General features: G+C 52.3%; 1 protein-coding gene across 5 annotated transcripts; it reads left to right on the forward strand.

The window, feature by feature from the left end:
- Positions 1 to 1,301: 1,301 nt before the first annotated feature.
- PGAP3 (post-GPI attachment to proteins phospholipase 3) lies at positions 1,302 to 19,078 on the forward strand. 5 transcript variants are annotated; one of them, XM_065422710.1, is made up of 8 exons: positions 1,302 to 1,491; positions 3,516 to 3,613; positions 5,363 to 5,515; positions 12,702 to 12,764; positions 13,732 to 13,793; positions 15,288 to 15,424; positions 17,151 to 17,355; positions 18,919 to 19,078. In XM_065422710.1, the coding sequence occupies exons 1-8, from the start codon at positions 1,302 to 1,304 to the stop codon at positions 18,980 to 18,982; spliced, it is 972 nt and encodes a 323-aa protein (XP_065278782.1). In that variant the 3' UTR covers positions 18,983 to 19,078. The 5 variants fall into 5 exon arrangements, with proteins under 5 accessions (XP_065278782.1, XP_065278783.1, XP_065278784.1 ...); XM_065422711.1 differs by lacking the exon at positions 12,702 to 12,764; XM_065422712.1 differs by lacking the exon at positions 5,363 to 5,515.
- Positions 19,079 to 22,850: the final 3,772 nt, after the last annotated feature.

The following is a 22,850-nucleotide window of genomic DNA, read 5'->3' on the forward strand; positions in this document are numbered from 1 at the left end:
GGCCTTGTTTACACACAGATTTGCACGTGTTTAACTGAGGTCTTGTCTGTATGAGAAAGTTGCTGCTGTTTTAACCGAAGGTGTGATTTTAAACTGATTTAACTAAACTGGTGCAAAAGGCCACGTGGGTGCGCTGGCTTTGATTTAAACCAGGTTTTGGTTTGGCCGATGTTGATTAGGAATCAGTTTAAGATACATGAAAATAAACTACTCTTTAAACCAAAATGTGTCCACACCGGGTTTGCACTTGTCTAAGTAAATCAGTTTAAAAACCTATTTAAGTTAAATCAGTGTAATATGTGTGTGTAGACAAGGCCTTGGTTTGGGGCAATTTGTTTCCTCATCCTACCTTCATTCCCCACTTTTGTCCCCTGCTTTAGCATTAGACAATAGCATTTTCACTCTCTGATGTGCTGGGCCTGTCCGTCTTGGAGGGGGAAATGGGCAGGACCAGAATAGGACTCTGCACCTGTATTGAACACAGACCCGCCTGTGTGTTTGTGATCATGTTGCCATCTAGCAGTTGCAGCCAAGAGGATACAAGCCCTGTTACTGCAAACAGAATGTCTCCCAGGTTGCAGCTGCTGACTGTTATGGTATTAGGGCTTTAGGAAGACACCAGAGGGAATGGCTTAGAAATTGCAAACCAGAAGCAGTCCACTGAAATCTAGGGGCCTTGCTCTTGTGTGTGCTGAGATAGTCAAGCTCTGACAGGACTGGGGTCTAGTGGTTAGAGCAGGGGAGTTTGGAGAGCAGGATTATGGGAACCAATATCCAATCCCAGGATTCCTGACTCCCCTCTAACCAGTAGACCACGTTCCCTTCAGAGCTCAACTACCTCAGTGGAAACCTGGGGATTGGATATTCGTTCTCATAAGCCTCTCAACCTGGAGAGATAGACACCATTTCCCATTATCCTCTCTTCTCTGGGTGTGTCTGGGATGCTTTCCCATGAACCTCAGTGTCTGTGTACCTGACCCTCTCTGCTCTGGGGGGGGGGGGGGGGGGGGGGATAGACACTTTCCCATGAGCCTCTCTGCCCTGTTGGGCTGTCAGGCACTATTTCCCATGATCCTCTCTGCCCTGGGAGTAGACACTATTTCCCATGATTCCCTCTGCCCTGTGGGGCTGTCAGTCACTATTTCCCATGATCCCGTCTGTCCGGGTGGGGAGTTGGACAAATATTTCCCATGAGCCCCTTCGCCCGCAGCGAGGAACGTTTGTGCGCGGCCCGTGTTTCCGGGGGGAAGCGGTCCCTTCCGGTGCGGCCGGAAGCGGCAGTCCCATGGTCCGGCGGCGGGATGGCGGCTAAAGGGGCCGCGCTGCTGCTGCTGCTCGGGGCGGCAGCGGCGCCGGGCCCGGTGCGGGGCTCGCAGGGGGATCGGGAGCCCGTGTATCGGGACTGCCTGGCCCAGTGCGAGCGGCGCAACTGCTCGGGGGCCGGCCTGCGGCACTTCCGCTCCCGGCAGCCGCTCTACATGAGCCTGACAGGTACCGCCCCGCCCCTCGCTTCTCCCCCTCCCCCTGAGCCCCGCCCCCTCGGGGTACTGGCCACGCCCACTCCTCTTAGAGCCCCTCCCTTTTAGGAGGGTATCCGACCCCATGCTCCTCTTAGTGGCCTGGCAGCAGCCCCTCTCCTGGCTCCATTGCTGATGCCTCCCCCCCCCCGTGCCTCCCCCCCACCCCCAGGCTCCTTGTCCTCACCCCTGATCCGTCATCCCCTAGTCCCCAGCACGTGCATTCCCAGACCCCCACCTGTAGGGCACCTTCCCCCCCCCTCCCCCCGAGCCACAAAACCCCTGCCATCAGCATCCTCGGAAACCCAACCTGTTCTCCCAGAGCCCAGGTCTCTCCCTTCCCTGCCTGGAACCTGTTTCCCTCAAACCTTGTGATAAGTCACTTGAAAGGGGACAGGTTCTGGGCATCCTGACAGAGGTGAAATGGGGAGACGTTCAGGCTGACAGTGCAGTTAGTGAGCCAAGGTGGGTGAGGTCATATCTTTTATTGGACCGACTTCCGTGTTTACGTAGAGCACTTTTCAGATCTAGGAAAGGTAATCTGAGTGTCGCAGCTAAATACGGGGTGGAGCAGGTTGCTTTGCATAAGAAGTGAGCATGCAAGAGACCATTCAAGGTGAAGAGGGCAGTCAACACCTCTGCAGTAGTAGGACAAAGGAGGGTTAGTGGGTTATAAATTATTGTAATGAGCCATAAATCCAGTGTCTTTATTAAGTCCATGATTTTTAGAGTCTAACAAAATTATGAATTTAAGGTCCCAGGCTAGTGTGAGAGAAATAAACTGATCCTGAGGCTGTTCAGAGGAACCAGTTTTGCCCTGTGGGTCTCCTTGCTATATTTTTAATCCTGTGGGTGGGTTCAGTTGCTTAGTTACACCAGATGCCTCGGAGGTGCAGCGGTCATGAGAATGATAGATAACATGAGAGAGAGAGAGAGCACAAGTAGCAGAAATAAATCAGCCCCAACCTTTAACACAAACTGGATCACCCAGGGGAGAGGAGAGGTTTTATGGAACCGATGGGACCATCTAAATCCATTCGATAGCAGTAGTAAAAGTTGTGACCCTCTGATGGCTGTTCCGTTGCCTATTTACTAGGGGTTGGGTGGTTCTCAGCACGGTTCTAGTGGACGGGTATCCACATCCCACAACCCACCGCCCTGTTTGGCCTGCTTGTTGATAATCTTAGCAGGTGTACTGAGGACTAAATGGGCTGCAGAACCCTTTCCTATAGAGGTGTCGCTTCCTGTTCAGACTGAGGTATGTGGGCATAGGGTCTTGCAGTGCTGCTGCCTGCACTGTACCTGCTCTGGGCATGTCTACACAGCAAAGAAAAACCCTTGGCTGGTCCGTGCCAGCCAACTTGGGCTCGTGGGGCTCAGGCTGTGGGGCTGTTTCATTGCTGTATAGACTTCTGGGTTCCGGGACCCTGCGAGGGTCCCAGAGCTCAAGCTCCTGCCCAAGTCCAGAAATCTACACTGCAATGAAACGGCCCCACAGCCTGAGCTCTGCGAACCTGTGTCGGCTGGCACAGGCCAGCCGTGGGTTTTTCTTTGCTGTGTAGACGTGGCCTCTGACCAGTAGAAGGGCCTCAGAATCCGGAACAGTCACCTTTGCCTGTTGGAGATCATATTCTCCGGTTCCTTGTTTATTTGTGACTGTAACTTACTGCAAATGCACAAGAATAGCAGTCAAAAAACGCCACCTAGTGCCAGTGCCTTCAGAACTTAAGGCAGTTGATTTCCTTGTACGTTCGCTTAATACATATGCAAAGCAGGAGATATCAAAGGGGATGTTGACACTACCAAAGGGATAGTCAGATCAACTCGTGCAATAGGCACATGGGTGTTGAGCTACGTTCCACAGAGACCTTTCTGTCCCACCCTCCTTCTCTGTCTGTTGGGGATGTGAGCAACCTGAACTGCTAAAATAAACTCTACATGACATTGTTGTCACCTCCTAATAAGTGGCTCCGTCTCTCCTCTTTGTGTCTCTTTCAGGCTGGACCTGCAGAGATGACTGTAAATATGAGTGCATGTGGCTTACCGTGGGGCTTTATGTCCAGGAAGGTTACAGAGTGCCTCAGTTTCATGGCAAGGTGAGCAGTAATTTGGCACAGAGCCATTTGGCCCCAGATCATAACTCCTGTGACCTGTGCTGCAGCCATGAGAATGCCTCTATCTTTGCCTGGTTTGGCAAACTGCCAGCTGTTGGTTCTTGGATCAACCTTGTGGCAAAAGAGAGTCCTGTAATTTCAGGGAACTGCCTGTGCCCTGCCTATGGGCACTTGGTTCCAGTTCACCACCCTACCTGTGCCATGAAGTCCTTTGCTTCATAGAAAAGGATGACGTGGTTGGTACCATTAGCAACCTGCCAGTGCAGGGGGAGGGTGACTCGTTATTTAGAAACTATTCATCTCCTGCAAGTTCTTTTGTCTGTGTTTCTCTCCCCTTGATCTCTACATGAGAAACAGGATCTTTTCTTGTACAGGTGATTGGTACCTAGTGCTGTGGAAAGTAAGGATGGGCTGTGGTTAAGCCTGGGAGTCAGTAGGCCTAGATTTGACTTCTACCACAGACGTTGGGGAAATAGTGTATGGCCAGGTTTTCAAAAGTACCATCTAGTTTAGGCTCTTCTGTTTTTTAAGTGCCCGCCTTAAGATGCCCAGGTCCTGGTTTTCAGCAGTGCTGGATGCCTGCAGCTCCCATTGACTTCAGTTGAAGCGCTGGGCACAACGCTTCCTCTGAAAATCAGACCCGCAATGCCCCGGTATGAACCCCTCGTGGGAGAGCTGGGTAAAAGTAAAAATAAGCGTGGGGGATTAATATGAACGTACAGGGGGTGACGTGGCTCAATTCATGAATGTTTGCCAAGCTCTCGGAGAGCCTGGCGTCGAAGGGGAGAGGAAAGGCAAAGTATTCTGAATTAGTTATTGTTTTCAGATGTGCTTGAAGGCTCCCACTGAGAAGCCTACTGGGAGCATCCAGCACGCACATTTTTTTTATGAAGCTTCTAAACAAAACAAAAAAAACCCTTTCCATCCTCCGTTAAAATCTGCTGGCACTTCTGGGTTCACTAGAGAGGCCCCCAAATGCCATTTTTCTAGCCCATCCCTGATGCCAGGAGCCTGTCAGGGCTTTGTGGATCTTGTGACCTCTCTGAATAGTGCATCGCTACTGAACCCAGGGAGCCTGGCATCTTCAAAGAGGCTCAAAAGAATTTTAAACAAGATCATTTAACCCCCCGTTCCACTCCTGTTTCTGTGCCAAATGCCCCTGGTAACCTGGTGAGTGGAAGAGCCTTTAGCATGCGTGTCTGGGCTTGACTTAGCTCTGATTTCAGCACTGATCCTGTTTCCGGTAGGCATCCTGAGGAATGAAGAGGAATGTATAGAGAGACAGGTTTGTCTTGTGGTTCAGGCACTTGGAATGGGACTTAATTCTTGGCTCTTCCACAGACTTCCCTGTATGACCTTGGGCAAGTTGGTCTCTGTTAGGGATGTAAAATGTTAATGGTAAGTGTTAGTCTTACCAGTTAACCTGCCTTAACTGTTAATCCCCAGGCTGGCTGGCCGGCCTCAGCAGCCCCAAGCCGGCCAGCCCCAGCACCTAGAAAGAGGAAGATGAAAATGACTATGAAAGCAGGTGAGATTTAAAACATAGCTTAGAGTTGTTCCTAGAACAGAGTGTTTGAAATTTTTTTCACCTGGAGCTCCAGTCTGGCTGTTCCAGCAGGGTAGAAGGTTTAACTCCTGCCACCTCCAGCTAACAGGAAAGAATGGGAAGCGTGAATTCATTTTGTTAACTGTGTCCCTCTTTTCCCTTCCCCTTTTACTTTTATTTTTTAGTGGCCCTTTTCCCGTTTCCTGTTCTTCCAGGAACCTGCTTCTGCCTTTGCTTCTTTCCTTAACGGACTTGCCAACTTTGTGATGTTGACTAGATACAAAGCATCCGTCCCGCCTTCATCTCCCATGTACCACACCTGTATCGCCTTTGCCTGGGTAGGTAGCTTGAAAACTTCTGTGGAGTGTTCCCTCTCCTCATTCCTTTCATTCCTCCTCCCCGACCCCTTTATAGAACTTCCTGTTTTGTTTTGTTTTTAATAGTGACTGTTTATAATAACTTTCATTTAGATAGCGCTTTTCATCCCCAGCAATTTGCAGAAGGGATTGCTAAAATGCAGCCACCTCTGGAGTGGCATGCAGGAGCTATTTGAAAGCGCAAGGGGTATCCGATCAGTTGGAAAGAAGGGCATCAGATCTGTTGAAACTGAGGAGGTACTTGAGGGAGGAAGAATACAATAGCCCCAGGAGGAGTTTCTCCCTGAAAATGAAAGACTCTTGTGTAACTTGTGGCTTTCACGTTGAACGGTTTAGATTTTGTTAGGAAGCACATCCCTGCTAAATGATGGCAAAGATTTCACACACATTGCCCTTGATCCTGAAATTAACACCATGCAAGTAGCAAGTAGCCTGGCCAGGCACTGGGCAAAGGCCCATCCATGTCTTGTCCTGTGCCCGGCTGCCCAAGCAGTTTCTGTGATTCTGGAGACAGGGACCAGATTTTGTATTTACAAGTGTTGCCATCTTGTAAATACTGGGTGTAACAATTTGTGTCCAAGGAGGAGAGAGTCTGGGGAATGAATGAACTGCACAACAGAGTGCGTGTCTGGAATCCCACTTTAAGGGTCTTCTAGAAGCAGGTTCGCTGAATAGAGCTCGGCTCTAGCGTCGCTTAGTGCATAGAGAATTAGAAATGAATCTTGACTTATCTCTGTGTCTCCCAGTGTGCTGACCACAACTGCAGTTATAATGGAGCCTGACCGGGGTCTCAGCTGTAAACAGCTGCCATTCAGGGCATCCTTGTCATGAAGAGCCTTCTGAAGAGAAATCCTCCACAGCCCTGTTATTAATTTATTCCCAAGGACTAAATGGGAACTGGTGACAGAGAGATTTAGATCCTATTCATGGGCATTGAAAATATAATCTCCTCATCTTTGGCCTAAGGAATGTGAGTGGCTATCGTGCCTGGATTGGTGAATGTTTGTGCTGGTTTTTGCAGGGCTGCACAAGGTGGTTATGTCCATCTCTTCAGTGCAAGACTGCGGACTGCTCAAAGCACTCAGTCTGAGGCATCCCGAGGGACCATTCGATCATCTGACCTCTAACACATACCATAGAATCTGAGCCCGATTACTTGTGTTTCGCTACAGCATCTCTTCCAAAAGAGCATCCAGGCTTGATTTGAAGCTAGTTAGTTCTAATGGTTAATAAAACGCACTGCTTTAAAAAAAGAAAAGATAGATACATTGTCCTTTATTATGGGGTCCTATTATGAGGTCATCCAAGATGGCAACAAACCTAATGTTTCACCCCAAATTCAAAGTTTTTTAAAAAGGTGAGTTGGTGGATTAGCAAAAATAATTCCTGCTCAATAGCTTGCCTACTTCTAGGACTGAAAGCAGTGTGCAAACTGTGTACGTGCAGTGAGGACAGATAGATGGGGGAGTACGCTACTCAGGTTTCCTTTAAGATACAAGGAAACGTGACCTTGCACCTTGCCCAAAGGGGATTATGAATTCCCCTTGTGTATTGTTCCCAACCGCACATTATGGGACAGACTAAAGAACACTGCTCTTGAGTTAGCAATGAATAGTGCTGTGTGCGCGTGGAAGAGAACAGACCCTCTGCTGTCACTGTCTGAGGCTGTGAATTGCCATTTTAATGCAACAGATTAACTTGACTCATTCTGTATTGTTGAGTTCCTTGGGTCGCAGCCTCCTAGACTTGCTGCAGGTGCTGTACTGTGTGGTGCTGGATTATCCGTCTGCTCTGTGGCAGCCTAGTATAGCAATGCGCCTTCTCCCCCAGGGCAAATAAGAGTGCTGGTTAGTATTCTGGGTTCTGTTGGAAAATTGCTCTAGTTTAATCCAGTCTGGGTTTCGTCAGTTAAATCAGGATGAGCGCCATCCGAATGAATCAAATTACTCTGGCTTACGCCTGCCACTGAGAGCAGGATTGTCTGTTGCAAGGTGACTACGCTTCACTGCTCCAGCTTTCAGCACCATGCTATTCGATAGTATCAATTTTCGACTGATTAAACCGTGTTTGCTTCCTGGGTTTATTAATTTAGCCTCTGGCTTGGTTTTCCTTCCTCCTTGAAATGCAATTTATTTCTTACAGCTCCACGGAGGGTTTTTTCCCCTTTGTTCTTATTCTTCCGTTACCCAGCTGTCATCTACGCCTTAAACACTCCATCTCCTTCCTTTAACTCCCTTGATTGGCTCCTTCACAGTGTCCCTATTGACTTTCTTTGATGAGTTTACTAGTACCAGGTAGAAGGACTTTTGCTCAGATGGTCACTGGGTTATCTGTCCCCAGTAGCCAGGGCTCTGTCACTAAGTTTACAGTTGGAACTTCACAGGTGCTTAGAACTTACCCTGGTCCAGTAAGTCAGGATTCTGCCTCCAGCAGACGCCAACACCTGATGCTTCAGGGGAAGGTGGAAAACATTACGCTCCTGGCTAACTGTGCACAGTTGCATGTGGTGGGGAGTTTTCTTCCTGACCCTTGTGGTTGTCAGTCTGTTCCCTGAAGCATGAGATTTGATTTACTCTCAGTGCATCATTACAGATGATATTGATCATAAAGTTGTCCAGCCTTCATCTTGGCCCTTTAAACCTTGTAACAGTGCTTGTGTTGTCTGGCCCTATGCCTGTGCTTTAGGGAACTGGTCTTATGAGATGCTGAGTGTTGTCAGCTCCCTTGGACTTCAGTACAAGAGGAGGCCCTAGGTGGAGGGTTGGCTGGTATCTGTGTAGAACAGGCTTGTGTTTGACAGTGTTTTGTGACTGTTGTGATTCCACTGCTGGATACAGGAAAGGATTCTCCCGTAGGCTTTGTCGGCACTGGGAGTTGGAATGCTACTAACTATACAATCTGAAATGTGAAGGCACAAGTTCTTGAAAGTATCCAGAGTTCTCCTCTCAGCCTAACTCCTACGGGGCCTGCTGCCCAGCGCAACTCTCAGCCCAGAGCAAGGCACGCAGTGCATGGGGAGAGCTGGGTGCCTCAGGAAAGGATTTGTTTCAGCCGCTGGCTAGCTGGGTGGGGAGCTTCGTAAGCTAGCCAGAAGTGAATGCTGAGTAGAGGGACTTAGGCTCTGAAGGGGCTGGCTTGGTGCGCACGGTCTGAGAGAAGTGCCTTCCTCTGCTCAGAATCCTCAGCCCTGAGCCCTCTCCTGGAGGTAAGGGCTGACCTGGCTTAGGTGCCTAAGTCACCTGTGCCCTACCAGCCAAACTCCTGTCTCTTTGTTTCCTGTTTCACTTGATGCTTCTCTCACTCTTGTTCTGCATTATCCTGTACCCTGACTGTCTTGTGTGGGTGCTCTGCAGCCTCTCCACCGATTGGTGGGCTGCCTCCAGCCCTCCTGATGTCAGGGTGGCAAGGAACAGGTGTTAGGTGTGCTGGGAGCACGCCTGCAGGACCAGGCTCTGCTGGCGAAATTGGAGTTCCTCCACCTAGTCCGAGAACCCGGCTTGAACGAGGGCTCTGAGCAGCTGTCGGGCAAGGTCCGTGCTTTGCAAATGCCGACGGCTGGAAATGTAGGTGCCCAGGCAGCAGCCGAGCAGCAGTTTTGAAAATGTCAATGGTACCTAAATGGTGGATGTAGACAGCCGTGTGCCTCTTTAGATGCCTGGGTATCTTCTAAGGATCTGAGCCCAAGTGCGGACAAGGACTGTTGTGTGCTTAAGCCACCATGAGACTTGATGTGGGGTGGCAGTTTATCCTACACCTGCTACTGCGGGTTTCTTGCACATTCCTCTGCAGGACACAGGGCGAGATGGACCATGGGTCTGACCCACTCTTGGCAATTCAATGTGTTTAACATTGTGTGGGCTGGCTGGGGTTAATCCCAGTGTCCTATCAAGTTAACGACTTGCTGACATGCTGTTAAACACAACAGCATTCGCTGGAGACCAGGACTAAGCTGTGTTTGATACTGGGTGGTTAACGCATGTTCTAACACTGGGTAGCTTTCCAAGTGCAGACCATCTTTTCGTGCAGTTTTGCCATGGGAGGTGCAGCGACAGTCATGTGGGGTGGAGATGGCAGCTGATCCAGGAGTAGCATTGTAGGAAGTTCTACTACAACGTCTTAGCAGAGCCTACAAAGAGGCATTTATGGGAGCTCCAGCAAAATTTGACAACCTTTGGATCCGCTTATCAAAGCACCTGCAATTACGTTCTAGGGCAGGCGAGGCACTGTTAATAGTGAGCACAGGCTGTTCATTTGTCTCCAGAGCAGGGGAGGGCAAACTTTTTGGCCCAAGGGCCACATCGGGGAATAGAAATTGTATGGCGGGCCATGAATGCTCACAAAATTGGGGTTGGGGTTTGGGAGGGGGTGAGGGCTCTGGGGTGGGGCTGGGGATGAGGAGTTTGGGGTGTAGGAAGGTGCTCTGGGCTGGGACCGAGGGGTTTGAAGGGTGGGAGGGAGATCAGGGCAGGGGTGTGGGAAGAGGTGCAGGTTCCGGCTGGGACTGTGGACTCTGCGGTGGGGCTGGGGATAAGAGGTTTGGGGTGCAGGAGGGTGCTCTGGGCTGGGATAGAGGGGTTTGGGGAAGGGGATCAGGGCTAGGGCAGGGGGTTGGGGCGTGGGGAGAGGCTCAGGGGTGCAGGCTCTGAGCGGCGCTTACCTCAAGCGGCTCCCGGAAGCAGTGGCATGTCCCTTTTCCGGCTCCTACGTGGAGGTGCGGCCAGGTGGCTCTGCACGCTGCCCCGTCCGCAGGCACTGCCTCTGCAGCTCCCATTGAAGCACCAGAGGGGGCCATTGGAGTGCGTAGGAGCCAGAGCGGGGCCATGCTGTGGCTTCCGGGAGCTGCGTGATGCGGCCCCCGACCCTGCGCCCCGGCTAGAGCACTGGAGCGGGTCCATGCTGCGGAAGCCGTGTGGTACGGCCCCCAACCCAGCGCCCCGACTGGAGCGGGGCCGAGCTGCATGGTGCGGCCCCTGACTGGAGCGCCAGAGCGGCCCCCGAACCAGCGCCCCAGCCGGAGAGGGGCTGACCCCCATGGTGCGGCCACTGGCCAGAGCGGCCCCGACCCAGAGCCCCGGCTGGAGTGGGGCTGGGCTGTGTGGTGTGGCCTCCAACCCCGCTCCCCAGCGGGACCTAGCGGGCCGGCTTAAAACAGCTCGCGGCCCATAGTTTGCCCACCCCTGTGCCAGAGCATTTAAATAAACAACTGATCCAAAAAATGTGCACAGCCCCATTAGCTGCTGCCAGCCCTTGCTACAGGCTTCTTCAAATCCAGTTTTCGTGGACTCTTGATAATGAGATTGACGGGATGTTTAGTGGAAACGTGATTCAAACGAACAATTGGCACTTAGCTAATAGCGGTAGTCACTTAATCCTTTCCCATCCACCCCATGCCTCGGCTAACGAGGTGATGAAGCATAGCTGCTCTGTAAAGGGAAATCTTGCTTCTCTTTGCAATACACTGGGCCGTATCCCTCCCTTAGCTAACTCCCCTGACTTCCCTGGAGTTAGGTGGGGGTGCATTTGGCCTGCTGTTGTTTACCATTTCCGTTTCCGCTGTTTTAGAAATCCTGCTTTTCCTTTTCACCCCTCTCTGTTCCACGTGGAAAGCACCGGGAAGTTTGTGCTCTTCCCCTCCACCTGCTCCCCACGCTACAAGGAACTCCAAGAGGACATCTACACTGCAAAAAAACCCACGACAGCAAGTCTCACAGCCTGGGTCTGCAGACTGGGGCTTGTGCTACAGTTCTAAAAATAGCATGTGGATGTTCCTGCTCAGAGTAGAGCTTGGGCTCTGAAACCCACACTCCTCCCTGGGCATCAGCGCCCGAGCTCCATCCCAGGGACTCTAACCTTTGCTTGGATTGTTTCTTTGTGCTTAGTCAGTTTCTGGGGTTTCTTTAGTTCTGCATGATGATTGATTTCACTCTGGCGCTTAAAGCTCCTACCTGTGTCACTTAGGATCATCTTCTTAATCTAGTAATTGGAGATACCTCTGGACTCTGTTCCCTCTCTTCTAGATCACTTTATTTAGATTGTCTTCCGCCACATCCCCACCCCACGAGGCTGAGCTGCTTCAGGTTTATCCTTAATAAAATAAGAAAAGCTGGTCATGGTCCCTCTTGTTGAATCTTCACTGTGGCTTGTGGGCTGATACTTTTGAAAGAGCCAAAGGGCATTATTTAGGTGTGGGTCCTATGAACATCTCAGGTATGTAGCCCAAAGCCTTTGATTTAATGATCTTATAACCCTGTTTGAAAGAGCTCATTTGCATGCAGGGATTAAAGAGTTGCAGGAGAGAGAGAGAGACTGGAAAAAGCAGGTGTTAATTGTGCCTCAGGAGGCGTGGAACTCTTATATAAGATAGCAGGCACCGTGCTGGAGGTACAATGTGTTTTCACCTAAGGATCGCAAAGCTTTCTCCAGGCATTTAATTAAGCTCATTAAATCCCTGAAGAAGTAGGTATTATTATTGCCAGTTCAGCTGTATAAACAGAATTGCAGTAAATGTCATCTAGGAGCTATGCCTTGGTTCTGTTTTATTTTTAAATATATACACTGCAGTGGAAAGACAAAAATGTAAACAGTGAAAACCTCAAAACCACGTAGAAGCGAGTTTTAAAGAGTAAAAGAAATTCTCCTAAGGCATTTAGGAGCTTCGTGCTCTTGTAGGTTTTACCCAGAGGTCAGGAGAACAGGGCCCTCGTCCAGCCAGGAGGCATGGGCTTGACACAGGAATTACTGGATGAAGTTCCATGGCCTGTGATACTGCAGATCAGACTAGATCAGTGTAATGGTCCCTTCTGGCCGTAGGTATCTATGAAAGTGGTCGGACAGCGCTAGGGTCTTTGGCAATGGCTGGCGATAGAAGACTGTAGGTCACGTTAGGCCCTCAGTTACTTCTGTGCAGTTCTGTTGGTGTCAATGGTGTTGCAGGGTGTACATGAGAACAGACGTCGACCCATCTGTTAAACGTCCTTTCTGGTTCAATGGTATTAAACATTAAAGGGTTTGTAAAAAGTCTACCCCCAAGTTATCCTTTTGTGCGCGCTCTCGACTGAATCCCATCTCCTGTGTTTCTCTTAGACTGTAAGTTCTCTGGGGCGGGGGGCTGTCGAACACAGAACATCTAACTGTCTGCCTCTCTTAGGTTTCATTAAATGCCTGGTTCTGGTCTACAGTCTTCCATACAAGGGACACTGATGTAACCGAGGTGAGTGTTACCCTGCTGTGGGAGCTTTGCATGTCTTGGCAGTTGAGGATCTGCTATCTACCCTTGCTTCTCGACCCCCTGAAATCTCCAAGGCAAACTCTGGGTGCAAATGGGGGTGAGAAACACATGGCTATTCTCTAGTTCAGTGTCTGCTGAGACGTGGCTGAGAGAGATCTGCCTTTACCGCCATAATGTTTTAAGATGCCCCTATGCTGCTGGTGTGAAGTCGGGGGGCTGCAGAAAGGGATCTGGTGAATCTCTGACCTGAAAAATGGGTTTGTGTAACAAATCTATGCAGCCTCCGAGAGGTGTCAGTGCCCTCTGTGATGTGAGAGAAACCTACGAAAATGTGACTGTAAAACCACAGACTCCAGCACTTGTCTCTGACGCTTGGACTGTCAGCTGTTTGAACCGGGGGCTGTCTCTTTGTTCTGTGTTTGTACAGCACCTAGCACAGTGGGGTCCTGGCCAGGAGTGGGGCTGCCAGGTGCTACTGCCGTACAAATACCAGAAACGGGCAGCCAGTTGTAGCATCTGAAAAGACATTGAATTCACACGGAGACTAGCTGGCTGCATTTCTTCTTGTACCCCGTTGTCTTGTCTGTCTAGGCCCTGATCCAGATAGAAGTGTAAATCGATTTTACCAGTAGACAGTCTCTCAGCATTATGGCCCATTTATGTTCACTGTGTGCCAAGTCCTAGGAGTGCTTACTCGAGCAAACTGTCAGTGGCTCCTGAGTAAGGATGGAGTTAAGTCCCCTGGAAACTAATCTGATATTGTTGCCTTCCTGTGCACAACATATGTTCAAATGACTCTTGAAAAGAGATCGTGGTAAGTTCCATTTGTGGAACGCTCAGCCCTTTAAAACCCTGATCTGTCCGACGCTCATCAATGTCTGTGCTGTCCCTCCTTGGCTCTCTTTGTTGCTCTTCTACCAATGATCTAACCAGGCCTCTTGTCCCACAGAAAATGGATTACTTCTGCGCGTCCACCGTCATCCTGCACTCCATCTACCTGTGCTGTGTCAGGTGAGCTTCCTACGGTCCCTGTCTCCCTGAGATGGTGGGCGTGTCTCTGGCAGCCCTGCAGCTAGATAAGCTGTAACCTGGTATTTACTTTCCTCCTCCCTTCTTTGTGCTATGAGAACCTGACTGCGGCTTTGTTTAGCCAAGGAGCTGGGGAGTGCCACTTCTCCTCACACAGTCTGAACTTCTGATAAGGGACATCAGCATTGCTGCGTCCTAACCTTCAGGAAGTGAAGGAGAGAGACCCATCCTAGAATCGTAGGACTGGAAGGGACCTCAAGAGGTCATCTAGTCCAGTCCCTTGCACTCATGGCTGGACTAAGGATTATCTGGACCATGCCAGAGCTGGCGTGTGCCCGTTCTAGGGTTAGCCACTTCAGGAACAGAAGTAGCCATCTGTAAGTGCCAGCGAGGTTTGCATTCTGCTAAAGAGGGCTGCTTGTGTCCCAGGGCTTGGGGCTTCTTATTGCTGTCTGTCAGCACAGCCCAAAGCGTTCAGCTGCTCTACAGTTTATGAAGCAAGCACTGGCGTACACCAGTGCCTCTCCGTACCTGGCTGTATCTGGGGCAGGAAGGTGAGCTATGAGATCTACAGTAGTAAAGAGGCAGAAAGACCTCTGAGTTCACTGACTCCTCCCCTGCAAGGGCAGATCCATCCTCTGCCAGGGGGTTGTGTCAGATACTAAACAGCTTCTATACTTCCAAGAGCATACGGCCAGAAGGCACTTTTAGATCTGCTAGTCTGACCTCCTGTGTGGCACCAGCTGCCCTAGACTGAGCCCAATTGTGTGCCACAGGGAGAGAAACGAAGATGCCATCGAGGTCCTGGGCGGGGTGTGCATTTTGTTTTATCCCCTTCCTCTGAAGCATCGAGGATGGCCATGCCTGGAGATGGGCACTGGGCGGGGTGGGCCAGGGTTCTGAGGTGACACCGAACAGTCAGTCTCTCTCTCAGGGGCGTGGCTGGCGGGTTCTTGCTCACATGCTCAGGGTCTATCAGGTCTCCATATGTGGGGCTGGGGAGGAATTTTCTCCCACATAAGATTGGCAGTGACCATGGGGCCTTTTCACCTTCCTCTGCAGCATGTGGGGATGGGTCACTTGGCAGGATTATCTGGGGGTATCTCACTTAACATTTCTCTGCCGTTGTGGGGGTGCCCTGGGCATTGGTGCACCTCGGTCCCTCCTGTTCTCTGCCTGCGGCACAGAGTAATCCAGTCTCCTCTGGGCTGTGATACTTGGGTCTCGTTAGGTGGTTGGGGTTAGCATGCAGGTGCTGGGAGGAGTTGGTGGCGGGTGCTATACAGGAGGTCAGACAGGATGATCCTTTGTCCCTTCTGGCCTTGAAGTCTGGGACTCTCTAGTGGCTGGGAATAGATTAGGTGAGATCTCCTGGGGTTGCTGGAGCTGGGGTGAAGCCGCTGGTGTATCCTGCAGGAGCTGTGTGAGCTGCTGGAGTTTGAGAGCTTCTCTGCATTGTTTTGGTTTCCATTGTAGGACCCTGGGTCTGAAACGTCCAGCCTTTGCTAATGCCTTTGGGGGTTTTCTGATCCTCTTCCTGGCCTGCCATGTCTCGTACCTGACGCTCGTGCGCTTTGACTATGGCTACAACATGGCCGCAAACGTGGCGATCGGTAAGGCCCGGGGGAGGCTGGAAGGTGGGGGCGGGATGGGCGGGTTGGTTTTTGGTAGTGACTTGGAACGAACATAAGCAATGGAACTGTATATAATTCACACGCAGCCAGTTGGTGCTCAGTGTCGCCCCCTGGGCGGGATTTGGGAATCTATGGTGGTTGGAGAGAGTCTCTCTGGCTCTACTTTCTGGAGATGGTGTCTCCTAGCTATTCCACTGCACCTGGGTGCTGAGGGAAGAGGGGCTGAGCCATTCCCTGGGACTTGGTGTTTATCTCTGCTCTCTAGCACAAGAGGGGTGGCTGTTTGTCTGCTAAATCTAAGGACTGCAGCTTGTGTGGCTGGTGAAATCACCAGGACAGTCCTGACATGGTGCTAGACCAACTTCCCCCTTCGAGTTAATGGAAAATGCCATTTTCTGAGTAGCCTGGCGCTGCCCCAGACCCCTGCCTGCTTCAGAAAATACAGCCGCTTCAAACCGTTGGACGGAGTTCTTAATGGTCAGAGCAGCAGGGGGAGTGGGACTCCTGGCTTTGCCATTGACTTGTCTTGTGGTGTTGGGCCGGTCATTCTCCCCCGGTGCCTCCATTTCCCACGTCCCCAGCTCTCCGTGTTATCGCGAGTCTCACGTTACTTGATGTTTTACTTTGAGCCCCAGCTCCTGGCGTCATGTTTTGTGAGAATCGGTTTTCATTGTTTTTAAAAGGGTAACTTTGCAGCCCTCGCGACTTCAGAGGAAAGTTTGAAAACGTGACCCTGGGTGTGTCGTAAAGGTTCAAAAAGAGGAAGGCGACCAGAAGGCAGAATGGGCTGTAGATGGCTCCGAGAAGCTGACAGTGCAACTGAAGCCTGGGTGCCACATGGGCACCATGGCCATGCCCTTTCCTCTAGCCACGCTCTGCTTCCTTGCTACGTTGGCAGCAGGGAGGCTGATGTCCCTATAGCTCTGTGGCACTGCAGGATCAGCCTAGTACTGAGGCAGGGCCCAGAGTGCATTGCAGCACACCGCTGGGGCACTCTGGACGGTGGGGGCATAGGGACAAATTGAGAGGAGCAAAGTGATCAGGACACTGATTGGCAGGCAGCTTGTTAATTCCCCCGAGGGTGATGTGTTTGGGGGAATGGGGATAGGTGACTATGGGGAGAAGATCCGGGGGGGGGGGGGGGGGGGAGAGGAAGGGACATGGCAACGTGAAGGCATGGCGGGAAGGTTGGCAGTTGTGGCTGGAGGGGAATATAGTCTCCCCCCGTCCTGGATCTGAGAGCTGCCTGCCTCTGGGGCTAGCCGGGGAGAGGGGAGCGAACGACGTGGCAGGGGCACATTTAAATGACGCTCGTATCAGCTTGTGAGCCGTGCTGTGGGTGAGTGAAGCGAGGGCTGAGTCACTTACAGGGCCCAGTCTCTACAGCCCTTGGGCTGGCAGAGGACGGAAACACCCCCAAGAGGGTGAGCTCAGCCATTGGGGAAGGGGAGGGGAGGCAAGGCAAGGGTGGTCAGGGTGTTGGCAAGCTCTCGATGGAGCCCGATCCTGGATAGCGAGATCGGTAAGAGGAACTGAGTGCATGGAGAGGCTCCTGGAGTGGGGGAGTAACCGTGTGGATGTGGAGTAGAGGAGGTGACTCCTTCTCTGCCCTTCCGGCTGAGCAGCAAACATCCGCCCAGCCCAAAGAGCAAGTCCTGCTTCCTGTGACCATGAGATCCTCCGCCCTGTACCTCTTGCCTTCCAGGCCTTCTCAACCTCTTCTGGTGGCTGGGCTGGTGCGTCAGGAACCAGCAGCGCCTCCCGTACGTGTGGAAGTGCGTGGTGGTGGTGCTGCTCCTTCAGGGCCTGGCGCTGCTCGAGCTGCTGGACTTCCCGCCCCTCTTCTGGATCTTCGACGCACACGCCATCTGGCACATCAGCACCATTCCTGTCAACGTCCTCTTCTACAGGTCAGCCCCGGGTATGCGGTCTCTGGGGGGCGGTCTGGGCGACAGAACTGTGTCATTATTTACCAGGCGACTCCCCCCTTTGAGATCCACTCCCTGGAGTGGCTACAGCAGGAACGCAGACAGCACAGCAAGAAGCTCTGAAATGTAATCCCCCGTTATGCAGCCAGGCTGCCATATGCTACAGCTCCATCCACTCTCACCAGCTTGACAGGGTGGGTTAGACCAAGCCACACCTGGAAAGGGGTGCTCTTTACTCGCTAGAAGACACTCTCCCTTCAAAGTGGGAACTGTCTCTAGCAGTTTCATGGTGAGTTCTTCCCAAATGGGAGCACAGTCCGGACAGGCAGATCTTACGACCCACCAACACTGAGAGCAGGGAGGAAGGGAGATCTCGTGGTTAGGCTGCTGGCCAGGGACTCTGGAGACCACGGCCTCCCTGTTTGATCTTGGGCAAGTCACCTAATGTCTCTGTGCCTCAGTTTCCCTACCTGTACCAGGGGGTAAATGCATTAACAAGTCTGAGGTTCTCAGGTACTAGGGACGGGGGCCATACAAGTATCTAGACAGTGTGCAGGATCCCTCAGCATGAGTGTAATTCTGTCCCATTAGTGTCCCACCAGCCCACATAGCCTAACCCAGTAACCCAGCAGGGAAGTCCCCCGGTGCAGAGCCGCGTGTGTCAGCAGCACAGGAGCAAACGCGGGGCAAGGACTTGGCGTCGTTAATGTTTTCAGACGGAGTAAATGTCATGTGAGCTCATTACGGTTAACAAGCTAACAGGGTGTGAGCTGTAGGAACTAATTATGCGAGCGGTGCCCTTTAGAGCACTGCTCAGTGGCGGCCAGGTCTAGCTGCTGCTCCAGACAGGAGCTCACAACTTCACTTCTGCCCAAGGACGCTTGTGCTGGATAGGCCTGTTTGGGTCGGGGGTGGGGTGGGGGAGGGACGGTGTTGTGTCCAGTTGTGCAGGAGTCGGTCCCGTCCTCCCCTTTATCTCTCCCTCCCCAGGATCTGCATTTGGACATCACCCACCCAGAGTGTGTCTGTCCACCCTATCCCACCCAAAGAGAAGCTACATCCCATTCCCAAAGCTCCTCCCCCCCACCCCCCATGCCTTCCTGGTCCCCTGACCCAGCTGTCAGCACCCCCAACCTCCTTGCAACTTCTGATCTGAGTGACACAGTCAGTGCCAAAATGTATGGTGGATGCAAAGTGCGGGGGATTTCGCTTCAGAGCCGTGGCTGGGGTAATGCTGACTTCCAGCTGCTGAGGAGCAGGCCCTCAATAGCGAACACAAAATGGTGGGTTCAGAGTGCGGTTGCTGGGAAGAGGTGCTGGCCTGGTACAGGTCAGACTGGGTGACCTGGTGTCCCTCCTGCCCTGGCACTGACTCCATCTTGCATTGACTGGATATTTCCGACAAAAGAGACCCTTTTCTTTTGGAATTAGCCTGAACTAGCTGCCACTGTAATGGCTTGGGTTCAAACGGGGCAGGTTCTGGCTAGAACCCCCCCACGCCACGCCGCCTCTAACTCGCTCAGGCTGCTCTCATTATCCTTGCAGTTTCCTCCGTGATGACAGCCTGTACCTCTTGAAGGCGAACTCGGACATTCTGAAAATAGACTAAAGCTGTCGGGGGGCCTGCCGTGCGGAGAGGAGCTGTCCCCTCTCTGATGGAAACTGTCACGTGAGACCTTCTGAGCGCTTTTCCCAGCAGCATGCCGGGTCTCAAGCCAGCTGCTCTCGAGAAGCGGTGATGTTGTGCTCTTTCATCGAGTCCCTGTCCGGAATCTGTGGCCGTGCCGAGACCTGCTCTCTGCCTTCTTTGACTCCTGGGTGCACCAGAATCCTGGGTAAACGTCACCCTCCGCCAGAGCTGAGTTTTGTTTCCTCTTTTCTTGCCTTCAAAAGTTTTAATTCTAATCCCATGACTCGTTCTATTAGAACATCAACGATCCATCTCGCCCACACGCTCCCCCCCACACACTGTAATTAATGCTCTTCTGTGCTACCGGGCAACATGGTGTGTTTCCGTTTCCACTGTTATGAAATCTGTTTGATTCTCAGCTTGCTGAGGGATTTCAGACTAAGTGGGAAATGTTGGTGAACCAACTGGTGACTCGGTAGACTGGAAGATGTCGCGAGCACGTTGTGGGGACATCTGGTCATAAAGTTGTGTGGCCCACAGGACCTCAGACTCTGCAGTCAGCCGCTGCAGAAATGGGTTATTGTAAATCTGTGTAAATAAGATGGGTGGCCCAGCAACATACGCTGCTCCGTACATTGGATTCACTCGTCCTCTGAGAATCGAGCCTGTGGTTCCGTGCCGTGAAACCTCCTTCAGTAGTTGTGGGGAGGTGGATCTCCCAGGCTGTGGGGCACTTGGGGGGCATGTGGGAGCTCTTTGCTGTGCAGAGGTGATGTTTTTGAAATGGGATACTCGGCGCAGTGTGAAATGCCAGGCTGACTCGGGCAGTTCAACACTTATTTTTCCGCTCCTTGACAAACCTGCTCTGATGAATCCTGTGTGCCCTATAGAGGGAAATGCCCCTTTCTTGCAAGGGGAGGGGGCGCTAAGGTCCCCCAAAGATTCCCTAGTCCCTGCATGCCACTTTAAGTCACCCACATGTTGTGGCTAGTTCACCATCCTTTCCGGCTGTTAAGTGCTGAGAAGGGACTCCCTGCAGCGCTGAGATGAGGGCCTCCTGGCTAGAGGGGGGGGTGACCCCCCCCCCCTGTTATTCCAGTTGCTGAGGGGAGCAGATGAAAAACAGAACAGGACTATTCTGTGCGTAATGACATTCCTGGCTCCCCCTTTGCCATTGCATTAGTCAGGGGCCTGCTGTATGGTACAGGATTAAGGCCTGACTGAGTAAAGTGAAAGTCTGAGTGCTCTGGGCTCCGCTCGTAAAAGCAGAGAGACCAGGAATGCGCCGAGGGGATCAGCAAGTGCCTTCCTGATCGCCAAAGGAAGTCAATGAAGTAGATGATAGCTCATCACAAAAGGTGTTATGACTATTGCTGTATTGCTGTGCCACCACTAGGTGGCGAGCGTTGCCAATCCATTGACATTTCAAACTCTCCCTGTCTGAGGTTTACAACCGGCCAGCTGGGCTGGTCCATGTTTGCCTGAAAGCCATCTGGCATCCGTGTGCCCTGTGCCACCAGATGGGGCTTGGGACATTGGGTTGGAGAGCCCATGAATCTGGGTGTCCTCCGTTGTATTGTGCTGTACGGTCTCCTAGAGAATTCATGCCTTGTGTCTGAATGGGCCCAGCCTGCGTGTGACCCTGTTAGGACCGTTCGTGGTTCTGTTAAAGGCTTGGCGTTATTAGCTCAGACTTCTAGTCTGCATGGGGCTGCAGGGTTTGATTTGGGGGAGTGTGAGTGTGTGTGTGTGAGTGAGTGTGTGTGTGTGGCTTGTTTGCAAAATTAGATTTACTTCCATTGTTAAGATAAAGTCCAGGTGTGGGGGTTTTTTTTGGGGTGTGTGATTGCACTCCAGTTGGGAACTGGATTTTATTTTTGTGGGTGCAGCCCTGAGTAACCTCCATGGCTGGGCTGGGCTGCCCCCCAACTCACAGATGTGACGCGAGAGAAGGGGGTAATACACAAGCTGGTCCGAGCAAGGGACAGGAAGCCAAGAACTCGCCAGGGGCCTGAGGTGCAATGAGTCTGGGGAACTTGGTCCCTTCGGCACCGACCCCGCAAAGCGCTTGCTCCCCAGTAAGGACCTGAGTGGTTCCATTGACTTAGCTGGGACTGCCTGAGGCTCTGATCCAGAGCCCTTTGCAGTCAGTGGACAGGTCAGATGTCCGTGCTTGGCGGACTGGGCCATACAGAAGTCTGCGAGGACGATGGCTTGGAGAACATGAGCGAAGCTGGGAAGTCCTGGCAAGTGGCTCCCTAGAGGACTCGTATTTATGTTGACGGCAGTTAGCACAATAGCTTGTGTTCAGTGGAAATTAGAGACTATGGCAGCATGGTGGTAACCCTGGAGAAGTGTGTGTCCGTCCCCCAGATGTAATTGACTACATACCATGATGTTTGCCCCTGCCTAGGTGCAGATGTCTGTCCATCTGTATCTCTGTCGCTGCTTTGTCTCATTGTTCAAAACCCAAACTCTTGAACTTAAGTTGCCTGTAACATCCTTGTCCCGGTGATGAGGAAATCTTCCACAGCCCATATGTTTGTCCCAGCGTTTCGTATGTGTCTCTCTCTTCTCTTCTGCCTTCTCCCGTGTTTAACCTGCCCGTCGCCTTCCCAGAGAAACCACCCAATGCCCTGGCTCTCCTCCAATTCCAGAGCTTGTAAACTCCACCGCTGCCCAGCTGCACTGAGCCGCTTAATGCAAAGAGTGACTTCTGCGTGTTCCCCAGGCGGCTGTGGAAAGATCAGTCCAGACAAGCCACCTTGAAAGCTTTAGGAAAAGTAGAGGCCAGCACAATCCTGGTCCTTATCGCTTATTAGCCCCTGCTTCGAATTCCAAACACTCTTTAACCTGGTATCCTCCATTCATCTTGCTTCGCAGAGAGCCCAGACTAGCCATTCCCCTGGGTGCAGGAGCCCGTAACTTTGCAGAGCCATACCCAGTGTGAGCGAACGGAGGAGTTGTATGACTCAGCAGCACTTTGTTGTCTGGCTAGCGGAGAATGCCAAGTCCAGCCAGATACTGGGGCAGGGAAATCTCAAGGTAAACAAGTAGACTCCTCTTCCTGCCGGGTGAGAGCCGTTTGCGGAGGGGTGCAGGTCCTGCCGCCCAGGAAGGGTCATCCCCACACAGGTGGATCTGAGCAGCCCGGGCCAGGCTCTCCGTCAGCTCGGCGTTGACAGCGCTAGGCAGGCCCTGGAATTTCATGTTGGAAGTGGCGTGATTAGAGACAATGCTTAACTCTTGATGGGGGGCGGGGTACAATGTAAAGGTTCGGTGGGTGGGGGGGGGGGGGGTGCGGCTGCCTCACACATGTCCTCTGGGCTGAGGAGCAGCAGGAGGGCCGGGGCAGCGGAAAGCGAGGGCCTCAGGGAGCATCTCATGGCAGCTGGTTTCCACTGGCAGGGGCTGGCTCCTGGCGGGATCACCGGTCAGCGCTGACCTCTTTCAGGGGCCTCAGCTCAGAGCTGTGCCGCCCGCCCTGCCTGGAGAGCACCCAGCCGTGCAGAGGCCGCCCAGCTCGGGGAGCAGAGCAGCCGGGCAGCCAGCCAGCGCTCCGGCTCCCACAGCACAGAGAGCCGGGGGCCGAGCGGGCTGGGCAGCTTCCCACCAGCTTCCAATCCTCTGGCTCCTGGCAAGAGGCGCTGGGCCCCACAGTTTGAAAACCTGAGTGCTAAATGGAGGGCAGAAATCGGGGGGGCTCACGTGCCCCCCTCTGGGCGTGATGTGCACTGATCACGAGCAGCGAGAGGGGATGAGTGGAGCTGATAGGATGGCAGCTGGCGCCGGGTGTCTGGAACTGGCTGAAGCTTTTCCCACATTCAGTGTATTGTAGAGGGTTCCT

The sequence above is a fragment of the Emys orbicularis genome, chromosome 25 (assembly GCF_028017835.1).
Source record: "Emys orbicularis isolate rEmyOrb1 chromosome 25, rEmyOrb1.hap1, whole genome shotgun sequence".
Classification (NCBI taxonomy): Eukaryota; Metazoa; Chordata; order Testudines; family Emydidae; genus Emys; species Emys orbicularis.

Bases quoted from the DNA above. Each gene is read 5' to 3' on its own strand.
- PGAP3 (XM_065422710.1), top strand. From the start codon at position 1,302: ATGGCGGCTAAAGGGGCCGCGCTGCTGCTGCTGCTCGGGGCGGCAGCG. The intron at 12,765-13,731 runs GTGAGTGTTACC...CTTGTCCCACAG, and splicing joins GGGACACTGATGTAACCGAG to AAAATGGATTACTTCTGCGC. The intron at 17,356-18,918 runs GTCAGCCCCGGG...TTATCCTTGCAG, and splicing joins GTCAACGTCCTCTTCTACAG to TTTCCTCCGTGATGACAGCC.